The 14872-nt window shown below is 48.2% G+C and overlaps 2 protein-coding genes across 6 annotated transcripts in view; both read right to left on the bottom strand.

Annotated features, from left to right (window-relative positions):
* Window positions 1–862: 862 nt before the first annotated feature.
* NEIL2 (nei like DNA glycosylase 2) lies at window positions 863–6584 on the bottom strand. Its single transcript, XM_005495416.3, has 4 exons — window positions 4421–6584; window positions 3362–3693; window positions 2322–2518; window positions 863–1974 (listed from the first exon to the last, which is right to left on the bottom strand). Exons 1-4 carry the CDS (start codon window positions 4556–4558, stop codon window positions 1658–1660), a joined length of 984 nt encoding a protein of 327 aa, XP_005495473.1. The 5' UTR covers window positions 4559–6584; the 3' UTR covers window positions 863–1657.
* A 1617-nt stretch (window positions 6585–8201) lies between these two features.
* GATA4 (GATA binding protein 4) overlaps window positions 8202–14872 on the bottom strand; it is a 30193-nt gene continuing 23522 nt past the window's right edge. For all 5 annotated transcript variants that reach the window (XM_074536496.1, XM_074536498.1, XM_074536497.1 and 2 more), the window contains 4 exons: window positions 14349–14474; window positions 13742–13829; window positions 13334–13479; window positions 8202–12735 (listed from right to left, as the gene is read on the bottom strand). In XM_074536496.1, coding sequence (XP_074392597.1) covers window positions 12553–12735; window positions 13334–13479; window positions 13742–13829; window positions 14349–14474 — 543 coding nt within the window. In that variant the 3' untranslated portion in view covers window positions 8202–12552. The remainder of the gene's footprint in view (window positions 12736–13333; window positions 13480–13741; window positions 13830–14348; window positions 14475–14872) is intronic.

The raw sequence follows: 14872 nt of genomic DNA, 5'->3' as shown, positions 1-14872 counted from the left end.
CCAGGTTGCTCTAAGCCCCGTCCAGCCTGGCCTTGGACACTTCCAGGGGTGGAGAGGCCACAGCTTCTCTCTGGGAGTTCCATTCCTTCCCCGTACCCCATCTAACCCCGTGCTCTGGCAGGAGGAAGCAATTCCCCCTTGTCCAAAGTCCCTTTCCAGCCCTCCTGAGCCCCTTTAGTCATTGAAAGGGGCTCTGAAGTCTCCCTGGAGCCTTCTCCAAGTTGGGCACCCCCAGCTCTGAACCTGTCTCCATCACAGAGGGGCTCCAGCTCTTAGAGCGTCTCCATGGCCTTCTCTGGACTCGCTTCCACAGTCCACACCCTTCCTGTGCTGAGAACCCAACACATATCCAGCTTCATCCTCATATCCTTCAAAGTGCAAGATTCAGCTTTTGGGGTTCTTTTTTGTGAGTGGTTTTCTTCCAGAACTTGGGCATTGTGGGTCCCTTCTGAACTCAGGATATTCTATGATTCTTTGTTTTGGACAGGCACTTGGCCTGCAGAAGGGACATTAACCACCTTCTTTGGCCCCATAACCCCATTAATTCATTTATTCAGCAATCCCATAACCTGCAAGCACTCAAAGGTGTTGCAGTTCCCAGGGGAGAGGCTGTGCAAGTCCTGCCTAGGAAGCAGCTGCCTACATCAGAGGTGTTTATCTCCAGCATTCCCAGCTCATTTGCAATTCATCTTTAAAGCCAGTGCCCATTAATGAGACCACTCACACAGCTAAGGAAAGGCACTGGTACCATCCTGAACAGGCTGCTGTTAACCAATTCCAGGCAGCTGGAATTTCCATGTACACCCCAGGTTTTAACCAAGAAACTGCCAGAAAGGACACACTTGAGATGAACATCACTGATTCTAATTCCAGCTTTTATTTTTTTGCTCAAGTCAACAACTCATGATTAAAATAAACTCAAATCCAGAGAGAGAGTATAGCAGCAGTTCCCACCTGGTGTACAGAGACAGCTCTATTTCCAAACCTTTCTGCCTTCAGGTTTCCTTGGAGATCCTGAGTTTTATGCAACACTGCCACACACTGTAATTTTTTTTTAATTTTACAGCAAGATCTGGAATTGGCAGTTTGCCACAAAGCTGAAACCTGTGGGTGCAGAGATGAGCTCCACCAAGCACTGCTGACGTATATTTTGTACAAGCTGATGTGGAAGGAGGAGGGAGCTGTTCCTGCCAGATTACATGGGAGCAGCCCCTCATGTTTAACCACACCCAGTCACAGCCCAGCACACAGGTATTCAGCTCCAAACAGAGGCAGGATTATTTAATTCCTAATTAATCAAGCTGTTTAGGCAGAGGGATATCCTCTGTTTTGCTGACTCCTCCAGGGTTAAGGGACAGGGTCACCAGATCACAGCAATCCCCTGCTCAACCCTTTACACTTCCCATCCACTGCCACCTGAACAGGGTGACCAACGCACCTCAGACCTGGTCAAAGTCTTTACACTGTGACAAAAAAAAAACCATCGACAGCCACTTTTTCCTTTCTGCAGCCACTCAGGGAACCTGGGACCTCCACTGAGCACTTCACTCTGCCAACTCCTTAAGGACCAAACTCAACAGCCTAAAAAAAACCACAGAAACCTTCTAGGACAACGAGGAGCATGGATCAGAGACCACCCAGCACCCTGCAGGACAGATCACCCAGTGACTGGGGAAGGGTCCCCATCCCCTGGCAGCACCTCAGGCTGGCACTGAGGGCACCACCATGTCAGTCTCTTGAAGCCACCTGAGGGTCCAAAAGTGCCCTTCATCAGGGGATGGCCGAGGGGACACTGCTCCTTCTGGTACACCTGGGGGTGCAGCCCTTGGCCACGCAGTTTGTGGTGCAGCCACTCAGAGCTGAACTGAAGGGCGCAATCCAGCAGGCGCTCCAGATCTGAGAGAGCCAAGAGGGAGCCTGGTGTTAAAGGGTGGATCCTGGCCAGGTACAAGATCTCGTTCTTGATGATGTTCCCTGGGAGGGGTCAGAAACAAGGAGACAGTAAGGATATTTCTAATCAAGGTAATGCAGGCTGCTGGCTCTAACTTGTGATTTCTGCCTCAAGGACCACAGCCAGCAACACCACTCCCTGTACCAGCAGTGGCATCCAAAAAGTAAACTTAGAGCTAAGATTCAACTGGACGAGGCTCTCTTCCCTCTACTGTTGTTACAGACCTTGAAGATGTCCACATGCCCTCAGCTGGATCAACCAGAAACTCTTAAACTAAAGAGAAGACCACCTAGACATGCACTTCTGCATCTGTGGACATCCCACCCACATTCCTCCATTTCTCCATCTGCCCCTATTCCCTGGAACTCACCCAGCCCTGAAAAATATCTTTGGTCTAGGAGGGTGCAGCAGACAGGATCGGGTGCACGGAGGGCACGTAGCGCCCGGCCTCGGTGGAATTCCACAGACAAGATGTCAGAAGCAGGATCAGCCCTGGGAGAGGAGCACCAGAGCATCCGGCAGTTGTAGAAAACAAGGAAGCCTCCGCTCTCAAAGTGCAGAACCAGCCTGGTAGAAGCAGAGAAGTTGGATTTTCTCATCAGAAACATCTCTGAACTACTTGTTATACTCTGCAGCTGGCCGCTGTCTCAAGGCAAGGCAGCATCTTTAACAACTGCAGCCATGAAGCTTGGTGGTGAACCCACACAGCTGGTGGAGAGTTTTTCCTTCTGCTGCCCTGTGACCCTGGTTGACAAAGCCTTCAGCAGGACAGTCCATGAATCAGAGAAATGGATGTTTAAATTATCACAAAAAACTGTTTCTAAGAACACTTGTATAGAAATAAAGTCATCCTTCAAAAAAATCACACAATCATAGAATGGTTTGGGTAGGAAGAGAATTCAAAGATCATCTTGGACCACCCTCTGCCATGGGCAGGGACACCTTCCCCCATCCCAGGTTGCTCCAAGCCTGGCCTTGGAAACTTCCAGGGCAGCCACAGCCTCTCTGGGAAGCTGTTCCCCCTTGCTCTGTACAATTCCAGTGGGATACAGGACACAAAGCACAGCCATGTTTTCAATTCACTGCTGCCCTTTACAGCATCACTCCAGCCTGTGATTCCAGGTGTATGAGACGTTTGTTACTTATCCAAGGCTTTTTAAAAAACACCTAACAGGGAGAAACTGGCATTTTTAGGGCATGATTCAGCCTGGCATCCTAAAAATTCTCTCAAGATCTAAAAATCTTAGCAGAGCTGGTACTATAATCCCCAGACAACTTTATCCTACAATTCCACTGTGGATTCTCTGGTTCAACACACCCCACATTCACTCATGCCTTAAAAATTATCAGAGAAAATCAAGGCTAAGAGCATTCCCACACAGATTTGCTTTGGGAGACTAGAGGAAATACCTGGGCACAGGATCCTTCCAGTCCCCCCTTTTGTTGGCTCTGCTTGCCCTCGAGAACTCGTTTGCGCGGACGCTGCCGAACATGCCAAAGTGGATGCGCAGCCAATTGCCCCGACCCTCTGCTGCCTCTGGGGCTTCAGATCTTGAGTGCTGGGCTTCCTGCAGCTCCTCATCCTGGGAATGGGGATGTGGAACACCAGCCTGTCCTTGCTGTCCCTGGGCAGGACAGTGTTCCCCACAAGCAGCCTCTCTTTGCAGCGCTGTCTCTTCTGCAGTTGGCACAATGGGACCTTCAGCTGCCACAAATGCCAGGTACAAGTTCTTCCCATGAACCTGAGAAAAGAGGTGGGATGTGCTGATGAGCCATAAAGGATCATAACATTCCAGAAAGAGTTCAAATGGCCTTAAAGCTCATCTCATTCCAAGCCCCCATCCACTGGCAGGGACAACCTCCACTAGTCCAGGTTGCTCAGCCTTCATCCAACATGATTTTGCACAATTCCAGGGGTAAAACCTCTGGCTGTTTCCATACAAGTGACTTATTTTCTACAACCTCTATCAGAGGGCACATCAGCCCACCCTAAACATGGGATTCATCAGCTTCCAAGCCATTCCCATCAGAGCTGGGGTCATCCTTGCAGATTCCTTTCTTTGCCTGTCTGAAGCACAAGGTGTTTAGATGCCACTCAATTCTGAATCCCTCACAGGGATTCCCATCAGGGGTTTGAAATTTGTCATCACTTCTGATTCCTCTTCCCACTTTGTGCTGGGGCACATTTTGTGCTTTTGATTTTGCTCCACACCTTTAATCAGAGGTGAGGCTGCACCAGGGTTTGGCCAGTCAGGTCCAAATCATCATCTGGAGGTGTCAGGCCAGTGAAGCCCCAGCAGGACCGACCCAGTGTGACTTCTGACAAGTGCCCACAGCACAGACATCTCAACTTAGCCAGGTGAAACCCTCAGGGAAACTTTCACAGGTTCTGCACCTTCTGTCACCCAGGTGTGGGGCAATGGTGATTTCTGCTCTCAGACTTGTCATGGATCTGTAAATTCAACTCACCTGGGAGTCCTGCAGCCTCAGGGCATTCAGGTCATTGACACTGAGCTTCCTGCTGCTTCCCCCCACCTTGGCCACCACTTGTCCCACAAAAGGGGAGGTCAGCAGCTGGAACTTCCTCACTGAAGGGCCCTCTGGCATCTCCAGCAGCTGCAGGGGGATTAGCAGGTCCTTGTCACACTCTGCCCTAGACTTGAAGGGAAGCTGCAACTCAGAAATACACAAAACATTCTCCTAATTTTCCTCCTTAAGTTCCTGTGGTAAAATCTATGAAGATAAATGGGACCAAGGAGGAGGAGGAGTTCTCATCCTAGTGGATATATATAATTTAATCTAACACAGCCCTGAATAACATACTCCAATGGCAGATTTCATGCTTCAAGTAGGAATTTGGCCTGGGGAACCTCCCAAAGTCCCTTTTTTCCTGGGGCAGTGGGAGGTTTCCCTGCTCACATCACTGGGGTTGGAAGTAGATGATCTTTAAGTTCCCTTCAACCCATTCCATTCTGTAATTTTGTGATTAGTGACCCGGAACCAGCACAGGCCAGTGACCCATCTTTTTCCCTATACACCAGGGGAAGTGCTGCTCCCATGGGAAAATCAGCCCTGGAATTAGAACATCCCCACCCCTGCATTTACCCACTGCTTGCCCCACTGACTGCAATGGCATGGAACCAGTTGGGGAGCATTCCTGCACTCTGCTAAGAGGCTCTGGGAGCAGAAGGCTCTGGATGAGGGAGAGATGAGGCAGCACCATCCTGCAGCTCCTTCCAGGAAGTCACACCAATACATGAGGAGTTATTTCTGGCATGAAGCCCCAGCTCCTTGCAGTTCTTCTGAGGACTCCTGCTGGCTGTGGGTGTACAAGGAAAGCTCAGCTTGGCTTTCATCGCACAGTGCCAAGTTCTCCCTGCAGACTAATCCCAGAGCCCAGCACTGATCAGAGGCTCAGCTTCAAGCTCCACAGCACTCAGTGAAGGAATCTGAGGCACCTGGCACAGCTCTGAGACAGCTTGATGAGAAAAATCAACAGCAATCCTGGGGTCCCCCACCAGAAGAGCTATTCCCACTTCATGTCAGCCATTCCTGTGCTGCAGCACAAACCAAATCCCTTTTGGAATGGCTCAAGAGGAAAACATGTTAGGGAACATAAATTTAATGTCTTAGATCAAGGTACAGATATTAATTGGTCATCAAAACTAGATTTGGCAAGAGTAAAAGACTGAGCTTTAGTCCTCTGCCTTCAAGGGCATGTAATGATTATTCACAGGCCTGCTCCAGTTTTATTGAAAAAAATCTGCATATTATGTTGATCAAGAGACAGCTAAAGAGATGCTGCACCAGCAGCAGTTTGGATCCCTGGAAACAGCTGGGTACAAGGAGTCTGCCCTGACTATCCAGGCACTGGCTTCACAGATTGAGTGCCAGGACAGCCCTGTGAGCCTAGAGCTCATATCCCAGGGAAGGTCATCACCTGCAGAGCCCCGACTGCTGCTAAGTCAGCTCTCTACAGCTCCTTGTGAGAGACTGGAAGTGCTGGGAGCTCTGTAAAGTGTTAATGCTCACACTGCCCCACCTGCAGCCTGTCTGACAGCACAGGAACACTCCTGGAACTCCCTGTTTCCCAGCACATGAGAACCACCAGCATCTGCCCTCCTTATCCCTTGTACCTGATTCCCTTCTCTCCATGTACCTCCTTATTTCACATTTTTACTCTAGATCCATTTCAGTCTCATCCACAGCACTCCCCCCTCCAAGGAGGAAGAGGAGGAAAACCATCCCCAGCCCTCTGCAGGGCACGACACCCATCTCACCATGAGCATGGTACCTGAGCTGGTACCTCTGCAGCTCTGGGGCAGGCAGCCAGGCCTCCAGGACAAACCCTCCCCCTGTATGGGCTCATTCCAAGTCCTTGTGCCAGACAAAGGCCCAGCACCCACAGCAGAACAGAGCAAGGACAAGCTCATGCAGTTCACCCCAGCTCTGCCTGCAGCCAGGGATTGCAGGAAGGCTCCCTGTGACCCTACACCCCTGGGCAAGGCTCCTGCAGGGACTTCAAGGCACAGCCCTGACCTTCCACATGCAGTAAGGCGTGTGCAGAGCTCTCAATCTTCTCACATTCAGCCAAGCATCAATTTACAGCCATCCTCAGAGAAGAGGCACTGATTTCCCACCCCATTCTCACCCACATCACCCCAGGGCAGTGAAGGCGCCCCCTGCTTTTCCCCCAAGCCCCACATTCCTGCATCCAGCTCTCATCCACTGCTCTCCCCATGCCCACCGCGTGCATCCATTTGGGGAGCAAGCTGAGCAGCCTTCCCCTCTACTTCATTACCTTCCCCCTACTGCTCACAGGCCTTCCTCTGCCTCTACCCACCCTCAACAGGACAGGGCATAGGCAACCCCTTCCACCCATCTGTTTATAAGGGAGGAAGATCCTCCCTCCCCAAAAAGCAGGGGAGCTCCCCAGTTGGCTGCTGGGGGAGGGATGGGCGGTTCCAGGTGCTGATCTCACTCACTCCACCAGCTGTACCGGTTTGGAAACTGGTTGGACTGGGCAGGAAGCTGGGCAGTACCTGGCAGGGTGATTGGGTGCTCAGAGCAGGGCTGTGCCCCTGCAGAGTGGGAGGTGGCTCAGCGCATTTTAAAAAACAAGTGATTGGCGTTTTTCACAGCACAGCCCTGGCTGACAGCCTGATTTCAGCTCCCGGCTGTTGTCTCTGAGTTCAGCTGGAAGCACTCAGGCTGAACAAGGCCTGCCGAGTAAAATTCAGTGAGAAGACCAAACATCGGAATCATGATGGTTTTTAAGTGTCCTCAAGGGTTTTTCCCCTCTCTGCTGTGTTCAGGGGCTTTTTCTTATTTATATTAAAACCGTAGTTACAGACTGGTTTGGGTTGGAAGGGACCTTAAGGATCATCCAGTTCCACCTCTCTGCCATGGGCAGGGACACCTTCTACTAGACCAGGTTGCTCCAAGTCCCGTCCAGCCTGGCTTTGGGTTGCTTCAAGCTGGGTCTGTCACCTTTGAGTTTTTCATCCCGTGTTGGCCATCCCAAATACTACATATAGGATTGTAGGATTGTACAGCCTCTGTGTGGCTCAACATTGATTTTCCTGCAATGACTCATTGCTTGGGAATTTCCAGGCAATTAATTTACCAAGTATTTTTGTTCTCGTTAATAACCTAATATATATTAAATAGGAATTTTTATATAGGACAAGGAGTAATGGGTGCAAGTTGAAGGAGGGGAAATTTAGATTAGATATTAGGAAGAAATTATTAACTTTGAGGGTGGTCAGAAATTATTAACTTTGAGACACTGGAACAGGCTGCCAAAGGTGGTTGAGCTGCCCCATCCCTGGAAGTGTCAAAGGCCAGGTTCAATAAGGCCTTGAACAGACTGGTCTAGTGGAAGTTGTCCCTGCTCATGGCAGGGGGTGGGACTAGGTGAGCTTTAATGTTCCTTCCAACACCTTCACATTCTATGATATGGGAAAACATTTTCATTATGAGGGTGGTCAGACACTGAACAGGAACCCAGAGAGGTGGTGAGGTTGCCATCGTGGGATATATTCAAAACTTGACTGAACAGAGCTCTGAGAAATCTGATCTCATCTTTTCTGATTTTAAATTCCCTGTAATTTTTTCATTGTGAGCTCTCTGGGACAGGACCCACTTCACCATTTCTCCTCCACATGCATTTCATGTTTTCAGTATTTCATCATTTACCCCCTGTCCTCTCCAAGAAGCCCATGAGGGTAGACAGAATCAAGCAGAAACCTTCTGGTTTTATTATCATTGTTTTATTTCCATTAGTTCTAAAGGTGTAGAAGTTACGTGGATTGGTAGCAATACTACTTCATAATAGATATTTTTTTACATCTTTAAATAATTACAGCTTGTTCAGTTGGTTGGTTTCCCTCTCCCCCTTACAAATAAGTGTTTGTTTCCACAAGACCTTCCCAGATGACCTAGGAAGCTTCAAACTTTATACATGGGGAGAAAAAAATAAAGACAAAACAAAACACCACCCCTGACATAGTCACAGCTTCAATGTTACATTGAGAGTTGTTGATTGGTTTTAAAGCTCCCTTGCAAAATTCCTGAGCTCCTCCTGATTGCACCCTCTCCAACCAAGCCCATAAGATTGCAAGTGATCTGTGCATCTTGTCTGATCAATTTACAAAGAATAACTGAAGTGAATCAAGATAATGCACTTCCACAAAGAGCAAAGACATTTAGAAGTGGTTAAATGACCTTTCTTGGCTCCCTGTCCTGGTTCTCATGTGCCCATCTCACTTTGGTGGCCACTGGGCCATTGCCAAGGTCTGGTTTGACACACCCAAACCAGATGCTATAAACCCTTCAGCATCAAAATTTTCCTGATGAGGGATGATCTCAAGTGGAGCAAATCCCACAAATGCAGTTTTAAATGTGCTGAGGTGTTTTGCAGGAGTGGGCCCTTCCCTCTTGCTCCTCAGAGAAGGGATAGTTCTCGGTCCTGTATTTGTGTAGGACCTGGTATGGATCTCATGAAGTTCTCCAGCAATAAAAGCAGTAATAAAACCAATAATTACTTTGCTTTAATGGGTCTCTAATAATTGTATCTATTTAATTACCAAAGCAGGCTTCAAGTGCCTCCCCCATCACAGGCAGGGAAGCAGAGCTCAGGTGGAACCTGTAATTTTGTAATTGGCTCCTCTTGTTGGAAGGAGCAGAGTGAACTGACAGTGGCAGCACTTTAATCCTCTTGTCCTGTGAGTATCTCTTGGTCTATCACCTCTGGAGTTTGTCATCCTGCATTGGCCATCCCTGCAAGACGTGGCTCTGAGTGATTCCTGGCCTTGGAAACCATGTTCAGCCTCCCACAATGACTCCTTACACGGGAATCCCCAAATGTAAGTAATTAATTTGCCAGTGATTCTTGGGAAAACATTTCCACCATGAGAGCAGTCAAACACTGGAACAGGAACTCAGAGAGGTGCTGGGATTTCCATCCTTGGAAATATTAAAAATTTGCCTGAACAAGGCCCTGAGAGACCTGATCTTGTCCCTTCTAAGTTAAATTATTCTGTAATTTGATCTTTAGAAGCCCTGAAGAAGGGGACCCATCAATTATGGTGTGTTTGTACCCCACCTGAAATGGTGATGCTCATCTGAGATCAGTCTCTCACCATCCTGATATCAGCACTGGCTTGAAAAAGACAAAATCTCCTGGGCCAGCAGCAGCTCTACAACAGTTTTGGGTGATTGAAAAGAACCACAGAACCTGGTGTATCCAAACTTCTGCTTCTGGTGCAGAAAGGGGGACAAAAGAGCTAATTTCTACCCCTAAAGAGTTGTCCTCTACCCCTAAAGCTGTCCTCCAGAGCTTCACTTTTTGAAATCAGATCTCTTGTTCTGTTAGCAGGGACTTGTAAATGCTCCTCACTCTGTTTCAAAAATAGTTTTTCAGGCTTTGAGGAAGGCTAAAATCCAGTTCATAAATCTCTACCAAGGGGACATAAGGCAGATATGTTCTGCAGGGATTTTTTTTTGCCTTCTGGCATTATAAGCAGAGTTCTTTCTGGCATCTCTGAGTGGGTTTTAAGGGCAGGAGAAAAATTCCACTGGGGAATTTGGCTTTGAGGGAAGGAGGAGGAGCACAGCAATAAGGAAGGGAAGGGAGAACCAGTGTGAGCCTCCAGATGGAAGGAGAAATGGGGCTGTGGTTGATCTGGACTTTTAATCCTTATCAGGAGACTCCACTCCCTGTTGGGGCTTTCCAGGGTAGTTCTGGATCTCTCAAAAGCTGGCATGAGCCACGTGGCATTTTGTGGTGCAGGGTGCTGTGTTATGGCCAGGAATTCACAGCCAGCTCCCAGGAGAGCTCGACTGCCATTTGCAAAGGGATTTACTTAAGGAGGAGTTTGGCTAAAGATCTTCCTGCCAATGGAGAAACACCTTTGTGTTTGCATCTCAAATTCATTTTTTTTCAGGGCTATTTCTGGCCTCTTCTCTACAGCCTAGCAGGTCTGAACAAAATCACAGAATTTAATTTCTTTGTATTCATGTTTCATGAATGTCTTTCCCTCATCTGTAATTAGCACTAATGAGGCTAAACACTGCATTAGCTCCACAAAACAATGGGAACTGGTGCAAACACCACCCAGCTGTTCCCATGGCACCATTGCCATGGTGCTTTTCCCTAGGGAGTGTGGAGGCTCTGTCACCCCTACAAAACCCTGCAAATCTGAGCTATGGAGAGAATGGGGAATGTGGAGACTCTCCAGTCATGACCAGTCCAGTTGAATCCTTCTCCTTAGAGAAGCCTTTACACCATAGGGAGGAAAACGGGGAGTTCAAGCAAAGACAACACAATGCCATTCTTTTGCTTATTTGCTTCAAACCTGTCCGTGGCTCTCCTCTTCACTAAGTCACGTGCCTTAGTTTGTGTGGAAGAACTCTCCTTGTGGGAGTGTTAAACAGTGGGAGGCAGAGGGTGGCACGTTTGGGAGGGTTGCACAATCCCCCTTAGAGATTTTTCACTTGGTAGTTCTGTACTTGAGTTCTGGATGCGGTAAGGAAAAGAGAGGAGCTGGGAAGGCAAGAAGGGTAACAGAGCTTGGGAGCAGACAGAAACCAGAGTGAAGAATCTTGCAGGATGAGGTCTCCCAGGAACTCTCTGCATGGACAGGCAAGGCTGTCCTTCCTTGGAAATGTTGATGCAAACGTCATGGGAAGCATCTGGTGAAGCACTTGGGCTGCCCAGGGGAGCTGTGGCGTCTGCCCTGCTGGAGTTTGAGTTTGTTAAACCAGAGGCAGAGCAGTCAGGGCTGGATTAGGCAGGTTTGATCCCTTTGGGAAAAGGGAATGAGTCCTGCTCTTTGTATCTCTTCCAGCTCTATTTGCCAGGATTCCCTGGTAGCTGAGAGCCTTATGGGCAAGCAAACAGTCGAGTCTTGTTTAATGGAGTTGTGCTTCTCTTGCAGGCAAGCAAGTCTGTGCACATGCTTGATAAGGAAAACAGCCCCTGCCACCTCCTGTAGGGGCTGAAGCCACTACTTGTTGCAAAAAGTGAAATCCTAAAGGATTAGATGTGGGAAATGGTCATGAGCCAGCTGTTAGGGGGAAAATGGGCACTCACAGTACAGCCAAAAATAAATGACAGTCAGATTTCATCAGTGGCATCCAAACCAACATAAAAATAGGCAAAATAATTAAATTATCTGTCTGAAAAGCAGTGGCCCAGCAGCGTTAGAAGAGCATCTTTCACTTGCTGTGCTCTTGAGTCATCTCTAAACCTGGCTTGTCGCTATCCATCAGGGAAGAGCCCAGCCATTTCCTCCAGGATTTGATGACCAGCATGGGTCTCATCTACCTTCTTCCAGAAGGTTCCTTCTTCCAAAATCCTCCTTTGACTTTGGACAGACCTACTCCAGGCTCAGCCAACAACCTTTTGGAAACAGTCCCATGATTTAGTAGTGATAAATAGGAAAGGAGTTACTATTAAATACGGACATTCATGAGCTTTCCAGACCATCTAGAAAAATGAAGACAATGCTCTACAGGTGTGAGCTGAGGAGGAAGGGGGATGTCTCTTTTTTTCTCTGCCCTACATCATATCAAGTCCACTAAAGCCACTAAAGAATCTCTAGTGAAGTCTGTTCAGCAAACTATCCTGGAACTGGCTCCATTTGGTGGAAGATCACTGAATTTTGGGTCATGAGAAGACAATGGCATTTTCTTCTGTTGGGGAAAGAATGGGTGGTGGCAGAAGTGTCTCTGTTCCACCACTGTCTGAGTCTTAAAATGCCAGATATTGTTAAATAAAACTCAAGAACTTTGTCCATCTCTGTGTTTCTGGCTGTTTCATAGTAAGTGGTGACAGTCAAATAGAGAGGCTCATTTAAAGTGGGGGAAAAAGGCTTCAAATCCTTGAGTTACTCTGAGATTTGAGTCTTCTCTCTTCATTTCATAAGAGCTCCCCTACACCTCAGATAAATTCTCTTTACCTCTTTGCTGGAACATCTCACAAGGGGAGAGAAGGCAGGAGAGCAGGGGAGGTGGAGACAACATTGGCTTGATGATTACATGGCATCTTCTTCATCTCTCAAGCAGATCAGCCTGGAGTTCATAGGGAAAGGGCCAGGTTATGCAGTTATGATGTCCCCGTGGTTCTCAGCCAGCACCAGGCTGTTCCAGGAGTCCTGTTTGGAGCTGGTTTGGGGAGACTGGCTCATGGCTGACTGGTAAGCTTGGGGGGAAAGCTTCAGAGCTGAGATTGCAGGGTGAATGGATGATCCATGTCCAGACATGGCAGAGACTGAGAATGCCTATGGAAAAAAGAGAATGCTGTGAAAAAAGCTTCAAACCTCAGAGGGCCATGTAAATCCCTTTAGTGTGGGCTGGTGGTGTTGTAAAAAATGTGTCTGGATTTGCTGCAGGGCTGGAGGTTGCACCCTATGTGGGATACTTTGGGCAGGCTCTTTCCTCCTGTCTCCCTTTCTTTCTTATTCTAGACACACAGAATGGTTAGGGTTTGAAGAGACCTTAATGATCATCTCCTTCCCACCCTTGCCATGGGCAGGGACACCTTCCACCATCCTAGGTTGCTCTTGTCCAGCCTGACCTTGGACACTTCCAGGGATGGGACACCCACAGCTTCTCTAGGTAACCTGTGCCAGGGCCTCACCACCTCACAAGGAAGAATTGCTTTCCAATATCCAATCTAAACCTCTCTCTTTCAGTTTGAAGCCATTCCCCTTTGTCCTATCACTCCATCCCTTGTAAATAGTCTCTCTCCATCTTTTCCTGCAGCCTCCCTTCAGGTGCTTAACTACCTAAGTAAAGTTATGAGGATGTTCTCCCCATGTCTACCACCCTATTTCCCTTTTTATTTGTTTTTCCACTGCTAACATCTCCCCTCAGTACCTGAGAAACAGGGCTGGGGTGCCCATAGTGAGATGAGAGCCCAGGTTCTGTTTTGATGGGGCGCATTTCCTCGGTGGTTGTGGTGCTGCTGCTGCTGCTGCTGGTGGAGCTGGTGGTCGGGGTAAGACTCTCGCTGCTGGATGGGCCTGGGGTAAAACCAGAGGGTAAAACAGGCTCTTTCCAAAGACCTTTCAGCACAGAGTTGTGCCCACTCACCCAGAAGTGAGTGTGGTAAAAATAAATTTTAAAATAGTTGGAAGGGTATTCAGGTATTTAGACATTCCCCATTTTTAAAAAAATTGGCCTGTTTTGTCATTGGATCTCTCTAATTTGAGGGCACTGTGGTTAGAAATACAAGTGCACACACAAATACACATAATAAAATAAATTCCTTCATTTAACGCTTACCTGCTGGCGCCTTTGTTTTGTTAAGGTTCTTAGGCTTGCGTTTCCTCGTCTGAATTCCCTCTTTTCTCATGGCTAAAGGCCTTGGGACCTATGAGTCCAAATAAAAAAGCACACTGGTTTCTGACTGTCCTTAAGGTCATCTAAGAGAACATTATTCCAATTCTATCTTGTGGTTGAGCTGGTTTAATTGAAAGCAACAAGATGGAGCCCAAATTCCCTGGTCAAGGGAGATTCAAGATGTGCATCCAAATGGGAATAAAAAGGCAGATCACACCATGGTATTGTGTGTTTTAGGGCCAGAAGGGAACTACAACTTATGTGTTTGTGCTTCTGACTTGCCTTTTTTACTAAAGTGCCTGAATTTATTAGGGAAGAATCTGGGCCTTTTTTCATTAGATTTTAAGACTTATTTGCAAAAGGGACCTAATTAGTAAGTGAGAAGTACCCAGCATGTACACCCCCTTGCAGGTATAAACACAACATAACCTTGAGGGAGACTAAACCAAAAAGAACAGCAGGAAAAGCAGTTCCAGAAGAGCACAGAGCTATGTAAAGAACCCAGCCCCCAGCCTGGTGCCACGAGCAGCCTCCCACAGCCAGGATTTACCCCGTGGAGCTTCATGTAGAGCCCGCAGGCGTTGCAGACAGGCTCCCCCTCGGCGTTCCTGCGCCACAGCGTGGTGGTTGTCGTGTGGCAGTTGGCACAGGAGAGCCCAACACGGCGGGATGCTGACTGTGGGGACAACAGAGCAAGGAAACAGTGAGCCCTGCAGTGCCCTCACCAGCTGCACCCCACATCCCAACCAGCTCGCTCCACCACGCCTCAGGGTTTCCTTTCCTCTTGCCTCTCATATTTTTCTGGCTTTTTATCTTTTTGCTGCTTTGCAGTTGTCCAGCTGCCTCATTTTGCCCCTCTTGCCTTTCCACTGATTCCAAGATGTCTCAGCTCTCCTGGGCCGTCTCAGGTGGCACCAGAGATATGAAATAGAATCATTGGAAAAGATCTCCAAGACCATCGAGTCCAACCTGTGACTGATCACCACCCTGTCACCCTGCCCAGAGCACTGAGTGCCACATCCAGTTGTTCCTTGGACACCTCCAGGGATGGGGACTCCAGCACCTCCCTGGGCA

The sequence above is a fragment of the Zonotrichia albicollis genome, chromosome 3 (assembly GCF_047830755.1).
Source record: "Zonotrichia albicollis isolate bZonAlb1 chromosome 3, bZonAlb1.hap1, whole genome shotgun sequence".
Classification (NCBI taxonomy): Eukaryota; Metazoa; Chordata; class Aves; order Passeriformes; family Passerellidae; genus Zonotrichia; species Zonotrichia albicollis.
Note: the sequence above shows the minus strand (reverse complement) of the source record. Positions and strands in the feature narration are given on the sequence as shown.